The 21,102-nt window shown below is 40.6% G+C and overlaps 1 protein-coding gene across 1 annotated transcript in view; it reads left to right on the top strand.

Moving 5' to 3' along the window:
- The window catches only part of LOC139756230 (glutamate receptor ionotropic, delta-1-like), a 285,085-nt gene that overhangs the window by 111,787 nt on the left and 152,196 nt on the right, over positions 1-21,102 (top strand). The window contains exon 4 of the mRNA XM_071675391.1: positions 10,331-10,515. Coding sequence (XP_071531492.1) covers positions 10,331-10,515 — 185 coding nt within the window. The remainder of the gene's footprint in view (positions 1-10,330; positions 10,516-21,102) is intronic.

Below are 21,102 nucleotides of genomic sequence, written 5' to 3'. Positions count from 1 at the left end.
GCATGTGTATATATGTATGTGTCTGTGTGTGAATATATATGTGTACATTGAGATGTATGGGTATGTATATTTGCGTGTGTGGACGTGTATAAATATACATGTGTATGGGGGTTAGTTGGGCCATTTCTTTCGTCAGTTTCCTTGCGCTACCTCGCAAACGCGGGAGACAGCGACAAAGGAAAATATATATACATATATATATATATATATATATATATATATATATATATATATATATATATATGTATATATATATATATATATATATATGATACAGCGCTGGTGACAGACTTTGGTAAAGTGTGTGAAAGAAGAAAGTTAAGAGTAAATGTGAACAAGAGCAAGGTTATCAGGTACAGAAGGGTTAACGGTCAAGTCAATTGGGATGTAAATATAAATGGAGAAAAACTGGAGGAATTGAAGTGTTTTAGATATATGGGAGTGGATCTGGCAGCGGATGGTACCATGGAAGCGGAATTGAATCATAGGGTGGGGGAGGGGGCGAAAATCCTGGGAGCCTTGAAAAATGTGTGGAAGTCGAGAACATTATCTCGGAAAGCAAAAATGGGTATGTTTGAAGGAATAGTGGTTCCAACAATGTTGTTTAGTTGCGAGGTGTGGGCTATGGATAGAGTTGTGCGCAGGAGGGTGGATGTGCTGGAAGTGAGATGTTTCAGGACAATGTGTGGTGTGAGGTGGTTTGATCGAGTAAGTAATGCAAGGGTAAGAGAGATGTATGGAAATAAAAAGAGCGTGGTCGAGAGAGCAGAAGAGGGTGTTTTGAAATGGTTTGGGCATATATATATATATATATATATATATATATGTATATATATATATATATATATATATATATATATATATATATATATATACATATATATATATATATATATATATATATATATATGTATGTATATATATATATATATATATATATATATATATATATATATATATATATATATATATATATATATATATATATATATATATATATATATATATATCCCTAGGGGATAGAAGGGATAGGGGAGAAAGAATACTTCCTACGCATTACTCACGTGTCGTAGAAGGCGACTAAAGGGGACGAGAGCGGTGGGCTAGAAACCCTCGCCTCCATGTGTTTTAACTTTCTAGAAGGTGAAACCGAAGAAGGATTCACGCGGGGAGTTCTCATTCTCCTCGAAGGCTCAGATTGGGGTATCTAAATGTGTCTGGATGTAACCGACTTGAGAAAAAAGGAGAGATAGGTAGTTTGTTTGAAGAAAGGAATCTGGATGTTTTGGCTCTGAGTGAAACGTAGCTCGGGGGTAGAGGGGAAGAGTGGTTTGGGAATATCTTGGGAGTAAAGACAGGGGTTAGCGACAGAACAAGAGTAAGGGAATGATTAGCGCTACTCCTGAAACAGGAGTTGTAGGGAGTATGTGACTGAGTGTAAGAAAGTAGATTCTAGATTGATATGAGTAAAACTGAAAGTTGATTGTCAGAGATGGGTGATTATTGGTGCATATGCAACTGGGCATGAGAAGAATGATCATGAGAGGCAAGTGTTTTGGTAGCAGCTGTATGAGTGTGTAAGTGGTTTTGATGCACAAGACTGGGTTATAGTGATGGGTGATTTGAATGCAAAAGTGAGTAATGTGGCAGTTGAGGGAATAATTGGTATACATGGGGTGTTCGGTGTTGTAAATGGAAATGGTGAAGAGCTTGTAGAATTATGTGCTGAAAAAGGATTGGTGATTGGGAATACCTGGTTTAAAAAGTGAGATATACATAAGTGTACGTTTATAAGTAGGAGAGATGGCGAGAGAGCGTTATTGGATTACGTGTTAATTGATAGGCGCACGAAAGAGAGACTTTTGGATGTTAATATGCTTAGAGGTGCAACTGGAGGTATGTCTGATCATTGTCTTGTGGAGGTGAAGGTGAAGATTTGTAGGGGTTTTCAGAAAACAAGAGAGAATGTTGGGGTGAAGAGAGTGGTGAGAGTAAGTGAGCTTGGGAAGGAGACTTGTGTGAGGAAGTACCAGGAGAGACTGACTACAGAATGGAAAAAGGTAAGAACAAAGGAGGTAAGGGGAGTGGGGGAGGAATGGGATGTATTTAGGAAAGCAGTGATGGCTTGCGCAAAAAAGATGCTTGTGGCATGAGAAGCGTGGGAGGAGGGTTGTTTAGTAAGGGTAGTGAGTGGTGGGATGAAGAAGTGAGATTTTTAGTGAAAGAGAAGAGAGAGGCATTTGGACGAATTTTCCAGGAAAAAAAATGCAAATGAGTGGTGAAGAGCTTGTAGATATATGTGCTGAAAAAGGACTGGTGATTGGGAATACCTGGTTTAAAAGTGAGATATACATAAGCGTACGTATATAAGTAGGAGAGATGGCGAGAGAGTGTTATTGGATTACGTGTTAATTGATAGGCGCGCGAAAGAGAGACTTTTGGATGTTAATGTGCTGAGAGGTGCAACTGGAGGGATGTCTGATCATTATCTTGTGGAGGTAGAGCTGAAAATTTGTAGGGGTTTTCTGAAAAGAAGAGAGAATGTTGGCTTGAAGTTAGTAGTGAGAGTAAGTGAGCTTGGGAAGGAGACTTGTGTCAGGAATTACCAGGAGAGACTGAGTGCAGAATGGAAAAAGGTGAGAACAAAGGAGGTAAGGGGAGTGGGGGAGAACTGTGAAGTATTTAGGGAAGAAGTGATGGCTTACGCAAAAGATGCTGGTGGTATGAGAAGTGCGTGAGGTGGGTTGATTAGAAAGTGTAGTGATGGTGGGATGAAGAAGTAAGATTATCAGTGAAAGAGAAGAGAGAGGCATTTGAACGATTACTGCAGGTAAAAAATGCAAATGAGTGGGGGATGTATAAAAGAAATACGCAGGAGGTCAAGAGAAAGGTGGAAGAGGTGAAAAAAGGGCTAATGAGAGTTGGGAGGAGAGAGTATCATTAAATTTTAGGGAAAATAAATAGATGTTTTGGAAGGATGTAGATAAAGTGGGTAAGGCAAGGGAGCAAATGTGAACATCAGTGAATCGGACTAATGGGTAGGTGATAACAAGTAGTGGTGATGTGAGAAGGAGATGGAGTGAGTATGTTGAAGGTTTGTTGAATGTGTTTGATGATAGAGTGGCAGATATAGGGTGTTTTGGTCGAGGAGGTGTGCAAAGTGAGAGGGTTAGGGAAAATTATTTGGTAAACAGAAAAAAGGCAGTAAAAGCTTTGCGGAAGATGAAAGCCGTCAAGGCAGCGGGTTTGCATGGTATTTCAGTGGAATTTATTACAAAAGGGGGTGACTCTATTGTTGACTGGTTGGTAAGGTTATTTGATGTATGTATGATTCATGGTGAGGTGCCTGATGATTGGCGGAATCCTTGCATAGTGCCATTGTACAAAGGCAAAGGGGAGTGAGTGCTCAAATTACAGAGGTATAAGTTTGTTAAGTATTCCCGGTAAATTATATGGGAGGGTAATGATTGAGAGGGTGAAGGCATGTACAGAGCATCAGACTGGGGAAGAGCAGTGTGGTTTCAGAAGTGGTAGAGGATGTGTGGATCAGGTGTTTGCTTTGAAGAATGTATGTGAGAAATACTTAGAAAAGCAAATGGATTTGTATGTACCTTTTATAGATCTGGAGAAGGCATATGATAGATTTCATAGGTATGCTCTGTGGAAGGTATTAAGAATATATGTTGTTGGAGGCAAGTTGTCAGAAGCAGTGAAAAGTTTCTATCGAGGATTTAAGGCTTGGGTACGTGTAGGAAGAAAGGAAAGTGATTGGTTCTTAGTGAATGTAGGTTTGCTGCAGGGGTGTGTGATGTCTCCATGGTTGTTTGACTTGTTTATGGATGAGGTTGTTAGGGAGGTGAATGCAAGAGTTTTGGAAAGAGGGGCAAGTATGCAATCTGTTGTGGATGAGAGAGCTTGGAACGTGGGTCAGTTGTTGTTCGCTGATGATACAGCGCTGGTGGCTGATTGATGTGAGAAACTGCAGAAGATGGTGACTGAGTTTGGTAAAGTGTGTGAAAGAAGAAAGTTAAGAGTAAATGTGAATAAGAGCAAGGTTATTAGGTACAGTAGGGTTGAGGGTCAAGTCGATTTTGAGGTAAGTTTGAATGGAGAAAAAGTGGAGGAAGTAAAGTGTTTTAGATATCTGTGAGTGGATTTGACAGCGGATGGAACCATGGAAGGGGAATTGAATCATAGGGTGGGGGAGGGGGCGAAAATTCTGGGAGCCTTGAAGAATGTTTGGATGTCGAGAACATTATCTCGGAAAGCAGAAATGCGTATGTTTGAAGGAATAGTGGTTCCAACAATGTTGTATGGTTGCGAGGCGTGGGCTATGGATAGAATTGTGCGCAGGAGGGTGCATGTGCTGGAAATGAGGTGTTTGAGGACAATATGTGTTGTGAGGTGGTTTGATCCAGTAAGTAATGTAAGGGTAAGAGAGATGTGTGGAAATAAAAAGAGCGTGGTTGAGAGAGCAGAAGAGGGTGTTTTGAAATGGTTTGGTCACATGGAGAGAATGAGTGAGGAAAGATTGACCAAGAGGATATATGTGTCAGAGGTGGTGGGAAGTTGGAGAAGTGGGAGACCAAATTGGAGGTGGAAAGATGGAGTGAAAAAGTTTTTTAGCGATCGGGGCCTGAACATGGAGGAGAGTGAAAGACGAGCAAGGAATAGAATGAATTGGAACAATGCGGTATACCGGGGTCGACGTGCTGTCAATGGATTGAACCAGGGCATATGACGCTTCTGGGTAAACCATGGAAATTTCTGTGGGGCCTGGATGTGGAAAGGGAGCTGTGGTTTCAGTGTATTATTACATGACAGCTAGAACTGAGTGTGAACGAATGGGGACTTTGTTGTCTTTTCCGAGCACTACCTCGCACACATGAGGGGGGAGGGAATTGTTATTCCATGTGTGGCGGGGTGGTGATGGGAATGAATAAAGGCAGGCAGTATGAATTATGTACATGTGTATATATGTATATGTCTGTGTGTGTATATATATGTTTACTTTGAGATGTATAGGTATACATATTGGCGTATGTTTACGTGTATGTATATACATGTGTATGTGGGTTGGTTGGGCCATTCTTTCGTCTGTTTCATTGCGCTACCTCGCTGACGTGGGAGACAGCGACAAAGCAAAATAAAAATTAATAAATAGAAAAAAAAAAAAAAATATATATATATATATATATATATATATATATATATATATATATATATATATATATATATATATATATATATATATATATATATATATATATATATATATATATATATCAATAAATATTACAAGACATGAAAATATATGCATATTATAAAAAAAATTTTTAATAATTTACTTCCCACGCATTCCTCGCGTGTCGTAGAAGGCGACTAGAGGGGACGGGAGCGGGGGGCCAGAAATCCTCCCCTCCATGTATTTTTTAACTTTCTAAAATGGGAAACAGAAGAAGGAGTCATGCGGGGAGTGCTCATCCTCCTCGAAGGTTCAGACTGGGGTGTGTAAATGTGTGTTGATGTAACCAAGATGTGAAAAAAGGAGATATAGGTAGTATGTTTGAGGAAAGGAACCTGGATGTTTTGGCTCTGAGTTAAACGAAGCTCAAGGGAAAAGGGGAAGAGTGGTTTGGGAATGTCTTGGGAGTAAAGTCAGGGGTTAGTGAGAGGACAAGAGCAAGGGAAGGAGTAGCAGTACGCCTGAAACAGGAGTTCTGGGAGTATATGATAGATTGTAAGAAAGTAAATTCTCGATTAATATGGGTAAAACTGAAAGTTGATGGAGAGAGATGGGTATTTATTGGTGCATATGCACTTGGGCATGAGAAGAAAGATCATGAGAGGCAAGTGTTTTGGGAGCAGCTGAATGAGTGTGTTAGTGGTTTTGATGCACGAGACCGGGTTATAGTGATGGGTGATTTGAATGTAATGGTGAGTAATGTGGCAGTTGAGGGAATAATTGGTATAACTGGGGTTTTCAGTGTTGTAAATGGAAATGGTGAAGAGCTTGTAGATTTATGTGCTGAAAAAGGACTGATGATTGGGAATACCTGGTTTAAAAAGCGAGATATACATAAGTATAAGTATGTAAGTAGGAGAGATGGCCAGAGAGCGTTATTAGATTACGTGTTAATTGACAGGCGCGCGAAAGAAAAACTTTTGGATGTTAATGTGCTGAGAGGTGCAACTGGAGGAATGTCTGATCATTATCTTGTGGAGGCTAAAGTGAAGATTTGAATGGGTTTTCAGAAAAGAAGAGTGCATGTTGGGGTGAAGAGGATGGTGAGAGTAAGTGAGCTTGGGAAGGAGACTTGTGTGAGGAAGTACCAGGAGAGACTGAGTACAGAATGGAGAAAGGTGAGAACAATGGAATTAAGGGGAGTGTGGGAGGAATGGGATGTATTTAGGGAATCAATGATGGATTGAGCAAAAGATGCTTGTAGCATGAGAAGAGTGGGGGGTGGGTTGATTAGAAAGGGTAGTGAGTGGTGGGATGAAGAAGTAAGATTATTAGTGAAAGAGAAAAGAGGGGCATTTGGATTATTTTTGCAGGGAAAAAATGCAATTGAATGCGAGATGTATAAAAGAAAGAGACAGGAGGTCAAGAGAAAGGTGCAAGAGGTGAAAAAGAGGGCAAATGAGAGTTGGGGTGAGAGAGTATCATTAAATTTTAGGGAGAATAAAAAGATGTTCTGGAAGGAGGTAAATAAAGTGCGTAAGACATGGGAACAAATGCGAACTTCGGTGAAGGGCGCAAATGGGGAGGTGATAACAAGTAGTGGTGATGTGAGAAGGAGATGGAGTGAGTATTTTGAAGGTTTGTCGAATGTGTTTGATGATAGAGTGGCAGATATAGGGTGTTTGTTCGAGGTGGTGTGCAAAGTGAGAGGGTTAGGGAAAATGATTTGATAAACAGAGAAGAGGTAGTAAAAGCTTTGCGGAAGATGAAAGCCGGCAAGGCAGCAGGTTTGGATGGTATTGCAGTGGAATTTATTAAAAAAGGGGGTGACTTTATTATTGACTGGTTGGTAAGGTTATTTAATGTATGTATGACTCATGGTGAGGTGCCTGAGGATTGGCTGAATGCGTGCATAGTGCCATTGTACAAAGGCAAAGGGGATAAGAGTGAGTGCTCAAATTATTCCTGGTAAATTATAAGGGAGGGTATTGATTGAGAGGGTGAAGGCATGTGCAGAGCATCAGATTGGGGAAGAGCAGTGTGGTTTCAGAAGTGGTAGAGGATGTGTGGATCAGGTGTTTGCTTTGAAGAATGTATGTGAGAAATACTTAGAAAAGCAAATGGATTTGTATGTAGCATTAATGGATCTGGAGAAGGCATATGATAGAGTTGATAGAGATGCGCTGTGGAAGGTATTAAGAATATATGGTGTTGGAGGCAAGTTGTTAGAAGCAGTGAAATGTTTTTATCGAGGATGTATGGCATGTGTACGTGTAGGAAGAGAGGAAAGTTATTGGTTCTCAGTGAATGTAGGTTTGCGGGAGGGGTGTGTGATGTCTCCATGGTTGTTTAATTTCTTTATGGACGGGGTTGTTAGGGAGGTAAATGCAAGAGTTTTTGAAAGAGGGGCAAGTATGAAGTCTGTTGGGGATGAGAGAGCTTGGGAAGTGAGTCAGTTGTTGTTCGCTGATGATACAGCGCTGGTGGCTGATTCATATGAGAAACTGCAGAAGCTGGTGACTGAGTTTCGTAAAGTGTGTGAAGGAAGAAAGTTAAGAGTAAATGTGAATAAGAGCAAGGTTATTAGGTACAGTAGGGTTGAGGGTCAAGTCAATTGGGAGGTAAGTTTGAATGGAGAAAAACCGGAGGAAGTGAAGTGTTTTAGATATCTGGGAGTGGATCTGGCAGCGGATTGTATCATGGAAGCGGAAGTGAATCATAGGGTGGGGGAGGGGGCGAAAATCCTGGGAGCCTTGAAAAATGTGTGGAAGTCGAGAACATTATCTCGGAAAGCAAAAATGGGTGTGTTTGAAGGAATAGTGGTTCCAACAATGTTGTATGGTTGCGAGGCGTGGGCTATGGATAAAGTTGTGCGCAGGAGGATGGATATGCTGGAAATGAGATGTTTGAGTACAATGTGTGGTGTGAGGTGGTTTGATCGAGTAAAGTAATGTAAGGGTAAAAGAGATATATGGAAATAAAAAGAGCGTGGTTGAGAGAGCAGAAAGGTGTTTGAAATGGTTTGGGCACATGGAGAGAATGAGTGAGGAAAGATTGACCAAGAGGATATATGTGTCGGAGGTAGAGGAACGAGGAAAGTGGAAGACCAAATTGGAGGTGGAAAGATGTAGTGAAAAGATTTTGTGTGGGGGTCGGGCCTGAACATGCAGGAGTATGAAAGGAGGGCAAGGAATAGAGTGAATTGATCAATGTGGTAACCGTTGTTTGACGTGCTGTCAGTGGATTGAATCAGGCATGTGAAGTGTCTGGGGTAAACCATAGAAAAGCTGTGTAGGTTATGTATATTTGCTGTGTGGACGTATAATAATTACATGTGGTATTGGGGTGGGTTGGGCCATTTCTTTCGTCTGTTTCCTGCCTACCTCGCAAACGCGGGAGACATCGGCAAAAAAAAAAAAAAAAAAAAAAAATATATATATATTTATATATATATATATATATATATATATATATATATATATATATATATATATATATATATATATATATATATTAATATATATATATATATATATATATATATATATATATATATATATATATATATATATATATATATATATATTTTTTTTTTCTTTGCGATGTCTCCCGCGTTTGCGAGGTAGCACAAGGAAACAGACAAAAGAAATGGCCCAATCCACCCCCAATACACAGTAATATATATACGTCCACACACGCAAATATACATACCTACACAGCTTTCTATGGTTTACCCCAGACGCTTCACATGCCCTGATTCAATCCACTGACAGCACGTCAACCCCGGTATACAACATCGATCCAATTCACTCTATTCCTTGCCCTCCTTTCACCCTCCTGCATGTTCAGGCACCGATCACACAAAATCTTTTTCACTCCATCTTTCCAACTCCAATTTGGTCTCCCACTTGTCCTCGTTCCCTCCACCTCCGACACATAAATCCTCTTGGTCAATCTTTCCTCACTCAAACTCTCCATGTGCCCAAACAATTTCAAAACACCCTCTTCTGCTCTCTCAACCACGCTCTTTTTATTCCCACACATCTCTCTTACCCTTACGTTACTTACTCGATCAAACCACCTCACACCAACACATTTTCCTCAAACATCTCATTCCAGCACATCCATCCTCCTGCGCACATCTCTATCCATAGCCCACGCCCTCGCAACCATATATATATAATATAATATATATATATATATATATCCTGAACCCATGTTCAAAGTCAAGTCCTATACACTCGTTTTCGCCGAGAACAGCATATTCCCTTGTGGAACTCACTAACTGCACGACATCTAATATTACCAGATTTCATCGGTTATCTATATCATCTGCATCTTTCTTTTCCACGTTTTTGCTAAATCTTTTTTCCTTATATAATTCATAGAAAATCCTAGCTTCTTCCTGAAACATACTTATCCAGTCTTTGTGAGCAACTAATGTAGTTTTTCGAGTCTTTCTCGAAAACCGTCATTGCTACCAGTAATTCATTCATCTTCCATGTCCATTCATCCTCAATATCCTATAAGCAAGCACTTTCCTCCAGGACCTTTACACTATACCTTCAAAACCCTATTCACTTACAGATTAAACAGCTATAGTACGATCAATCTCCTTTGACGCAGAATCACTTTCTCTTGGAAGAACTTACATCTTCACACACCTTACTCCCGATATAAAATATCTGCATTTTAGTTGATTCTCTCCTCTACTATATATTCGAATACATTACACAATACTTCTACGTCCGCCATATCATCCATTTTCTCCAGATTCAGAAACGCCACCTACATTGTCCTTATTTTCTCTGAGTATTATCCACACCAACCCTCGAAGCAAACTCTTTGTCTCAACTTCCTCTACCACCCTTGAAATCACCCTGCCTTCCACCATTTACTCCTCTGTGCATCCTACCAATATCTCAGTCACCGCTGTCCTACATGTGATTAAAGAGGAAAAAATGCAAGTTATCTAACATTCAGTTATTAGAAATTCTGTAAGACTAATGTAACCATTTTGTGCCGCAAAGATAAAAGGAAACTTGCATTTCTTTTTCTTAGAAAATATCAGGAATTTAAGCAATGATTATTACATCACAGTCTATTTGTGTTAGGTTGCCAATCTTGCTAAATATCCTCCTCCAGGAGAACTGTGGTTTGCGGTGGTAGTAAGTGTGGTGGCGTGGGGTGTGATCCTGTGGCTGCTGCAGAGGGCGTGGCGGTGGGTGTCAAGAGGGCGTGGGGTTAGGCTCAGCACTGCTTTCATGTACGGCTGGGGCGCCCTACTAGAGCAGCCGCACTACGACCCCTCCATCAGCACGTCAGGAAGGGTACGAGTGTTATCTGCTAATATGGTCAGCATTATGCTATTGGTTTACATACTTCACAACAGATATCGTATCTCCCTATATGATACTACATTGTACTATGAAAATAGATATATGGACACATTATCGTGATATAACCACCGAGTGCCATTTTGGGTTGTAGAATAACATACATATTTTCCTTCATACTTGATGTTTGTATACGTAATTTCGGGGACCAGATAATACAAATCCAAGAACTAAATACGAAAAATTTTATTACTGAATGTGGTAAATAGGATAATGTTTCTGCTTTTATGAAAGCTAATGGCAAAAATTCCAGTGTCCTCGAACTATAAAATAATAAATAAAGAGCGTAAGACAAGGGAAGAAATGGGAACATCAGTGAAAGGGGCTAATGGGGGTGGTGATAACAGGTAGTGGTGATGTGAAAAGATGGAGTGAGTATCTTGAAGGTTTGTTGAATGTGTTTGATGAAAGAGTGGCAGATATAGGGTGTTTTGGTCGAGGTGGTGTGCAAAGTGAGAGTGTTAGGGAGAATGATTTGGTAAACAGAGAACAGATAGTAAAAGCTTTGCGGAAGATGAAAGCCGGCAAGGCAGCGTGTTTGGATGGTATTGCAGAGGAATTTATTAAAAAGGATAGGTGACTGTATTGTTGACTGGTTTGTAAGGTTATGTAATGTATGTATAACTCATGGTAAGGTTCCTGAGGATTGGCGGAGTGCCATTGTACAAAGGCAAAGGTGGTAAGAGTGCTCAAATTACAGAGGTTTAAGTTTGTTGATAATCATGGGAAATTATATGGATGAGTATTGATTGAGAGGGTGAAAGCATGTACAGAGCACCAGACTGGGGAAAAGCAGTGTGGTTTCAGAGGTGGTAGAGGATGTGTGGATCAGGTGTTTACCTTGAAGAATGTATATGTGAAATACTTAGAAAAGCAAATAGATTTGTACGTAGCATTTATGTAGCTGGAGAAGGCATATGATAGAGTTTATAGAGATGCTCTCTGGAAGGTATCAAGAATATATGGTGGGAGAGGTAAGTTGTTAAAAAAACAGTAAAAAGTTTTTGTCGAGGATATAAGGCATGTGTACGTGTAGGAAGAGAAGAAAGTGATTGGTTCTCAGAGAATGTCAGTTTGCGGCACGGGTGCGTGATGTCTCCATGGTTGTTTAATTTGTTTATGGATGGGGTTTTAGGGAGGTGAATGCAAGAGTTTTGGAAAGAGGGGCAAGTATGCAGTCTGTTGTGGATGAGAGAGCTTGGGAAGTGAGTCAGTTGTTGTTCGCTGATGATACAGAGCTGGTGACTGATTCATGTAAGAAACTGCAGAAGTTGGTGACTGAGTTTGGTAAAGTGTGTGAAAGAAGAAAGTTAAGAGTAAATGTGAATAAGAGCAAGGTTATTAGGCACAGTAGGGTTGAGGGACAAGTCAATTGGGAGATAAGTTTGAATGGAGGGAAACTGGAGGAAGTGAAGTGTTTTAGATATCTGGGAATTGATTTGGCAGCGGATGGAGCCATGGAACCGGAAGTGAATCATAGGGTGGGGGAGGCGGCAAAAGTTCTGGGCGTTGAAAAATATGTGGAAGTCGAGAACGTTATCTTGGAAAGCAAAAATGGGTATGTTTGAAGGAATGGTGGTTCCAACAATGTTATATGGTTGCGAGGCGTGGGCTATAGATAGAGTTGTGCGGAGGAAGGTTGATGTGCTGGAATTGAGATGTTTGAAAACAATATATGGTGTGAGGTGGTTTGATCGAGTAAGTAATGAAAGGGTAAAAGAGATGTGTGGTAATAAAAAGAGTGTGGTAGAGAGAGCAGAAGAGGGTGTTTTGAAATGCTTTAGTCACATGGAGGGAATGAGTGAGGAAAGATTGACAAAGAGGATATATGTATCAGAGGTGGAGGAGGGTGAAAGGAGTGCAAGGAATAGAGTGAATTGGAATTATGTGGTATACCGGAGTCGACGTGCTGTCAAAGGATTGAACCAAGGCATGTGAAGCGTCTGGGGTAAAACATGTAAAGTTTTGTGGGGCCTGGATGTGGAAAGGGAGCTATGGTTTTGGTGCATTAAACATGACAGCTAGAGACTGAGTGTGAACAAATGTGGCCTATGTTGTCTTTTCCTAGCGCTGCCTCACGTACATGCGGGGGAGGGGGTTGTCATACAAGTATTCTTCCCTCGTATTCCTCACGTGTCGTAGAAGGTGACTAAAGGGGACGGGAGCGGGGGGGCTAGAAACCCTCCCCTCCTTGTATTTTAACTTTATAAAAGGCGAAACAGAAGAAGGAGTCACGCGGGGAATGCTCATCCTCCTCGAAGGCTCAGATTGGGGTGTCTAATTGTGTGTGGATGTAACCAAGGTGAGAAGAAAGGAGAGATAGGTAGTATCTTTGAGGAAAGAAACCTGGATGTTTTGGCTCTGAATGAAACGAAGCTCAAGGTTAAAGTTAGGGGTTAGTGAGAGGACAAGAGCAAGGGAAGGAGTCGCACAACTCCTGAAACAGGAATGGTGGGAGTATGTAATAGAGTGTAAGAAAGTAAACTCTAGATAGATTTGGGTAAAACTGAAAGTGGATGGAGAGAGTTGGGTGATTACTGGTGCATATGCACCTGAACATGAGAAGAAAGATCATGAAAGACAAGTGTTTTTGGAGCAGCTGAGTGAGTGTGTTATTAGTTTTGATGCACGAGACCGGGCTATAGTGATGGGTGATTTGAATGCAAAGGTGAGTAACGTGGCAGTTGAGGGAAAAATTGGTGTACATGGGGAGTTCATTGTTGTAAATGGAAATGCTGAAGAGCTTGTAGATTTATGTGCTGAAAAAAGGACTGGTGATTGGGAATACCTGGTTTAAAGGAGAGATATACATAAGTATACATATGTAAGTAGGAGAGATGGCCGGAGAGCGTTATTGGATTACGTGTTAATTGATAGGCGCGAAAAAACGAGACTTTTGGATGTTAATGTGCTGAGAGGAGCAACTGGAGAGATGTCTGATCATTATCTTGTATAGGCGAGGGTGACGATTTGTAGAGGTTTTCAGAGAAGAAGAGAGAATGTTGGGGTGAAGGGAGTGGTGAGAGTAAGAGAGCTTGGGAGGGAGAATTGTGTGGGGAAGTACCTTGAGAGACTGAGTACAGAATGGAAAAAGGTGAGAACAAACGACATAAGGGAAGTGGGGGAGGAATGGGATGTATTTAGGGGTTCAGTGATGGATTGCGCAAAAGATAGTTGTTGCATGAGAAGCGTGGGAGGTAGGCAGATTAGAAAGGGTAGTGAGTGTTGGGATGAAGAAGTGAGATTTTTAGCGAAAGAGAAGAAAGAGGCATTTGGAAGATTTTTGAAGGGAAATAATGCAAATGAATGGAAGATGTATAAAAGAAAGAGGCAGGAAGCCAAGAGAAAGGTGCAAGAGATCAAAAAGATGGCAAATGAGAGTTGGGGTGAGAGAGTATCATGAAATTTTAGGGCGAATAAAAAGATGTTTTCGAAGGAGGTAAATAAAGTGCGTAAGAGAAGGGAACAAATGGGAACATCATTGAACGGGGAGATATATATATATATATATATATATATATATATATATATATATATATATATATATATATATATATATATATATATATATATTTGCGCCCTTCAGTGAAGGGCGCAAATGGGGAGGTGATAACAAGTAGTGGTGATGTGAGAAGGAGATGGAGTGAGTATTTTGAAGGTTTGTTGAATGTGTTTGATGATAGAGTGGCAGATATAGGGTGTTTTGGTCGAGGTGGTGTGCAAAGTGAGAGGGTTAGGGAAAATGATTTGGTAAACAGAGAAGAGGTAGTGAAAGCTTTGCGGAAGATGAAAGCCGGCAAGGCAGCAGGTTTGGATGGTATTGCAGTGGAATTTATTAAAAAAGGGGGTGACTGTATTGTTGACTGGTTGGTAAGGTTATTTAATGTATGTATGACTCATGGTGAGGTGCCTGAGGATTGGCGGAAAGCGTGCATAGTGCCATTGTACAAAGGCAAAGGGGATAAGAGTGAGTGCTCAAATTACAGAGGTATAAGTTTGTTGAGTATTCCTGGTAAATTATATGGGAGGGTATTGATTGAGAGGGTGAAGGCATGTACAGAGCATCAGATTGGGGAAGAGCAGTGTGGTTTCAGAAGTGGTAGAGGATGTGTGGATCAGGTGTTTGCTTTGGAGAATGTATGTGAGAAATACTTAGAAAAGCAAATGGATTTGTATGTAGCATTTATGGATCTGGAGAAGGCATATGATAAAGTTGATAGAGATGCTCTGTGTAAGGTATTAATAATATATGGTGTGGGAGGAAAGTTGTTAGAAGCAGTGAAAAGTTTTTATCGAGGATGTAAGGCATGTGTACGTGTAGGAAGAGAGGAAAGTGATTGGTTCTCAGTGAATGTAGGTTTGCGGCAGGGGTGTTTGATGTCTCCATGGTTGTTTAAATTGTTTATGGATGGGGTTGTTAGGGAGGTGAATGCAAGAGTTTTGGAAAGAGGGGCAAGTATGAAGTCTGTTGGGGATGAGAGAGCTTGGGAAGTGAGTCAGTTGTTGTTCGCTGATGATACAGCGCTGGTGGCTGATTCATGTGAGAAACTGCAGAAGCTGGTGACTGAGTTTGGTAAAGTGTGTGGAAGAAGAAAGTTAAGAGTAAATGTGAATAAGAGCAAGGTTATTAGGTACAGTAGGGTTGAGGGTCAAGTCAATTGGGAGGTGAGTTTGAATGGAGAAAAACTGGAGGAAGTGAAGTGTTTTAGATATCTGGGAGTGGATCTGGCAGCGGATGGAACCATGGAAGCGGAAGTGGATCATAGGGTGGGGGAGGGAGCGAAAATTCTGGGAGCCTTGAAGAATGTGTGGAAGTCGAGAACATTATCTCGGAAAGCAAAAATGGGTATGTTTGAAGGAATATTGGTTCCAACAATGTTGTATGGTTGCGAGGCGTGGGCTATGGATAGAGTTGTGCGCAGGAGGATGGATTATATTCCCTTTTAGTCGCCTTCTACGACAAGCAGGGAATACGTGGGAAGTATTCTTTCTCCCCTATCCCCATGGAAAGCTGTGTAGGTATGTATATTTGCGTGTGTGGATGTATGTATATACATGTGTATGGGGGGGGGGCATTTCTTTCGTCTGTTTCCTTGCGCTACCTCGCAAACGCGGGAAACAGCGACAAAGTATAAAAAAAAAAATATATATATATATATATATATATATATATATATATATATATATATATATATATATATATATATATATGTATATATATATATATATATATATATATATATATATATATATATATATATATATATATATATTATCCCTGTGGATAGGGGATTAAGAATACTTCCCACGTATTCCCTGCGTGTCGTAGAAGGCGACTAAAAGGGGAGGGAGCGGGGGGCTGAGAATCCTCCCCTCTCGTTTTTTTTTTAATTTTCCAAAACAAGGAACAGAGAAGGGGGCCGGGTAAGGATATTCCCTCAAAGGCCCAGTCCTCTATTCTTAACGCTAATTCGCTAACGCGGGAAATGGGGAATAATGGTGATAAATGAATAAAGGGTGAAAGGAGGGCAAGGAATAGAGTGAATTGGAGCGATGTGGTATACCGGGGTTGACGTGCTGTCAGTGGATTGAATCAAGGCATGTGAAGCGTCTGGGGTAAACCATGGAAAGCTGTGTAGGTATGTATATTTGCGTGTGTGGATGTATGTATATACATGTGTATGGGGGGGGGGTTGGGCCATTTCTTTCGTCTGTTTCCTTGCGCTACCTCGCAAACGCGGGAGACAGCGACAAAGTATAAAAAAAAAAAGAAAAAAAAAAAAGAAAATATATATATATATATATATATATATATATATATATATATATATATATATATATATATATATATATATATATATATGTATATATATATATATATATATATATATATATATATATATATATATATATATATATATATATATATATATATATTATCCCTGGGGATAGGGGATTAAGAATACTTCCCACGTATTCCCTGCGTGTCTTAGAAGGCGACTAAAAGGGGAGGGAGCGGGGGGCTGAGAATCCTCCCCTCTCGTTTTTTTTTTAATTTTCCAAAACAAGGAACAGAGAAGGGGGCCGGGTAAGGATATTCTCTCAAAGGCCCAGTCCTCTATTCTTAACGCTAATTCGCTAACGCGGGAAATGGGGAATAATGTGGAGATGGAAATATATATATATATATATATATATATATATATATATATATATATATATATATATATATATATATATATATATATATATATATATATTTCTTTTTTTTTCCAAAAAAAGGAACAGAGAAGGGGGCCGGGTGAAGATATTCCCTCAAAGGCCCAGTCCTCTATTTTTAACGCTAATTCGCTAACGTGGGAAATGGGGAATAGAGTGGAGATGGAAAAATATATATATATATATATATATATATATATATATATATATATATATATATATATATATATATATATATATATATATGTATATATATATATATATATATATATATATATATATATATATATATATATATATATTTTTTTTTTTTTTTCACACTATTCGCCATTTCCCGCGATAGCGAGGTAGCGTTAAGAACAAAGGACTGGGCCTTTGAGGGAATACCCTCACCTGGCCCCCTTCTCTGTTCCTTCTTTTGGAAAATTAAAATAAAAAAATGAGAGGGGAGGATTTCCAGCCCACCGCTCCCTTCCCTTTTAGTCGCCTTCTACGACACGCAGGGAATACGTGGGAAGTATTCTTTCTCCCCTATCCTCATGGATAATATATATATATATATATATATATATATATATATATATATATATATATATATATATATATATATATATATATATTTTTTTTTTTTTTTTTTTTATACTTTGTCGCTGTCTCCCGCGTTTGAGAGGTAGCGTAAGGAAACAGACGAAAGAAATGGCCCAACCCCCCCCATACACATGTATATACATACGTCCACACACGCAAATATACATACCTACTCAGCTTTCCATGGTTTACCCCAGACGCTTCACATGCCTTGATTCAATCCACTGACAGCACGTCAACCCCGGTATACCACATCGCTCCAATTCACTCTATTCCTTGCCCTCCTTACACCCTCCTGCATGTTCAGGCCCCGATCACACAAAATCTTTTTCACTCCATCTTTCCACCTCCAATTTGTTCTCAATCTTCTCATCGTTCCCTCCACCTCCGACACATATATCCTCTTGGTCAATCTTTCCTCACTCATTCTCTCCATGTGCCCAAACCACTTCAAAACACCCTCTTCTGCTCTCTCAACCACGCTCTTTTTATTTCCACACATCTCTCTTACCCTTACGTTACTCACTCGATCAAACCACCTCACACCACACATTGTCCTCAAACATCTCATTTCCAGCACATCCATCCTCCTGCGCACAACTCTATCCATAGCCCACGCCTCGCAACCATACAACATTGTTGGAACCAATATTCCTTCAAACATACCCATTTTTGCTTTCCGAGATAATGTTCTCGACTTCCACACATTCTTCAAGGCCCCCAGAATTTTCGCCCCCTCCCCCACCCTATGATCCACTTCCGCTTCCATGGTTCCATCCGCTGCCAGATCCACTCCCAGATATCTAAAACACTTCACTTCCTCCAGTTTTTCTCCATTCAAACTCACCTCCCAATTGACTTGACCCTCAACCCTACTGTACCTAATAACCTTGCTCTTATTCACATTTACTCTTAACTTTCTTCTTCCACACACTTTACCAAACTCAGTCACCAGCTTCTGCAGTTTCTCACATGAATCAGCCACCAGCGCTGTATCATCAGCGAACAACAACTGACTCACTTCCCAAGCTCTCTCATCCCCAACAGACTTCATACTTGCCCCTCTTTCCAAAACTCTTGCATTTACCTCCCTAACAACCCCATCCATAAACAAATTAACCATGGAGACATCACACACCCCTGCCGCAAACCTACATTCACTGAGAACCAATCACTTTCCTCTCTTCCTACACGTACACATGCCTTACATCCTCGATAAAAACTTTTCACTGCTTCTAACAACTTTCCTCCCACACCATATATTCTTAATACCTTCCACAGAGCATCTCTATCAACTCTATCATATGCCTTCTCCAGATCCATAAATGCTACATACAAATCCATTTGCTTTTCTAAGTATTTCTCACATACATTCTTCAAAGCAAACACCTGATCCACACATCCTCTACCACTTCTGAAACCACACTGCTCTTCCCCAATCTGATGCTCTGTACATGCCTTCACCCTCTCAATCAATACCCTCCCATATGATTTACCAGGAATACTCAACAAACTTATACCTCTGTAATTTGAGCACTCACTCTTATCCCCTTTGCCTTTGTACAATGGCACTATGCACGCATTCCGCCAATCCTCAGGCACCTCACCATGAGTCATACATACATTAAATAACCTTACAAACCAGTCAACAATACAGTCACCCCCTTTTTTAATAAATTCCACTGCAATACCATCCAAACCTGCTGCCTTGCCGGCTTTCATCTTCCGCAAAGCTTTCACTACCTCTTCTCTGTTTACCAAATCATTTTCCCTAACCCTCTCACTTTGCACACCACCTCGACCAAAACACCCTATATCTGCCACTCTATCATCAAACACATTCAACAAACCTTCAAAATACTCACTCCATCTCCTTCTCACATCACCACTACTTGTTATCACCTCCCCATTTGCGCCCTTCACTGAAGTTTCCATTTGCTCCCTTGTCTTACGCACTTTATTTACCTCCTTCCAGAACATCTTTTTATTTTCCTTAAAATTTAATGATACTCTCTCACCCCAACTCTCATTTGCCCTTTTTTTCACCTCTTGCACCTTTCTCTTGACCTCCTGTCTCTTTCTTTTATATATCTCCCACTCAATTGCATTTTTTCCCTGCAAAAATAATCCAAATGCCTCTCTCTTCTCTTTCACTAATACTCTTACTTCTTCATCCCACCACTCACTACCCTTTCTAATCAACCCACCTCCCACTCTTCTCATGCCACAAGCATCTTTTGCGCAATCCATCACTGATTCCCTAAATACATCCCATTCCTCCCCCACTCCCCTTGCTTCCATTGTTCTCACCTTTTTCCATTCTGTACTCAGTCTCTCCTGGTACTTCCTCACACAGGTCTCCTTCTCAAGCTCACTTACTCTCACCACCCTCTTCACCCCAACATTCACTCTTCTTTTCTGAAAACCCATACAGATCTTCACCTTAGCCTCCACAAGATAATGATCAGACATCCCTCCAGTTGCACCTCTCAGCACATTAACATCCAAAAGTCTCTCTTTCGCACGACTGTCAATTAACACGTAATCCAATAACGCTCTCTGGCCATCTCTCCTACTTACATAAGTATACTTATGTATATCTCGCTTTTTAAACCAGGTATTCCCAATCATCAGTCCTTTTTCAGCACATAAATCTACAAGCTCTTCACCATTTCCATTTACAACACTGAACACCCCATGTATACCAATTATTCCCTCAACTGCCACATTACTCACCTTTGCATTCAAATCACCCATCACTATAACCCGGTCTCGTGCATCAAAACCAATAACACACTCATTCAGCTGCTCCCAAAACACTTGCCTCTCTTGATCTTTCTTCTCATGCCCAGGTGCATATGCACCAATAATCACCCACCTCTCTCCATCAACTTTCAGTTTTACCCATATTAATCGAGAATTTACTTTCTTACACTCTATCACATACTCCCACAACTCCTGTTTCAGGAGTATTGCTACTCCTTCCCTTGCTCCCTTTCATGTGTTTTGCCGAGACTTGTGTGATCCTAGAGGCGAGATTTCGATTCGTTGTGGAGCAACTTGGATCCCTGGTTACGTTTCAGTTTCGCCAAGGTATAATAATCGGTGAGGCGCCTTATCATTGGCTCTCAGACGTCCGCGTCCCCATCAGGAGCTTTGGAAAGGCCGGCTGGACTCGCAGGGTCCTGGATTCAAGTACATCTTACAGTTCCTTTCTGGCATCATTTAGAAAAGAATACAAAGGAAACGCCAACAGACGACTGGACCCCACTGAGGTTGTCTGTGATGACGCAAGATATCAGACCACAAGTCTTGGCGTGGTGACGGAAGAGGCAAGACTCCGTGGAGACGAACGTGAGCAAAACGTCGCCACCACAAGAAATGACTGCTACCGGGTGAGGTGGGAGTGAGGGACGCTCGAGCCGGGCTAATCGTCGGATGATTCTCGTGCAGGACGACAATATCATCTCTACTTACCTTAACCGTGCAGAGAACACGAATTCTGATGGTTGTAGATGTAATCACAGTAGACAGTACACTTCGTAAATGTCAATTTTCACCGAAAATTCACAACAATTATCGAGAGCACCACACATCACAACCACCATGCTCAACCGACGTCAACCGTATGTGCTGAGTAGGCACAAGGCGAGGAGAGACACTGGAGCAGGACCAATCACAGGCCAATGTCGTTTGTTTACATGAGTTGAACGC

This window comes from Panulirus ornatus, chromosome 2 (assembly GCF_036320965.1).
Source record: "Panulirus ornatus isolate Po-2019 chromosome 2, ASM3632096v1, whole genome shotgun sequence".
Taxonomy (NCBI): domain Eukaryota; kingdom Metazoa; phylum Arthropoda; class Malacostraca; order Decapoda; family Palinuridae; genus Panulirus; species Panulirus ornatus.
Note: the sequence above shows the minus strand (reverse complement) of the source record. Positions and strands in the feature narration are given on the sequence as shown.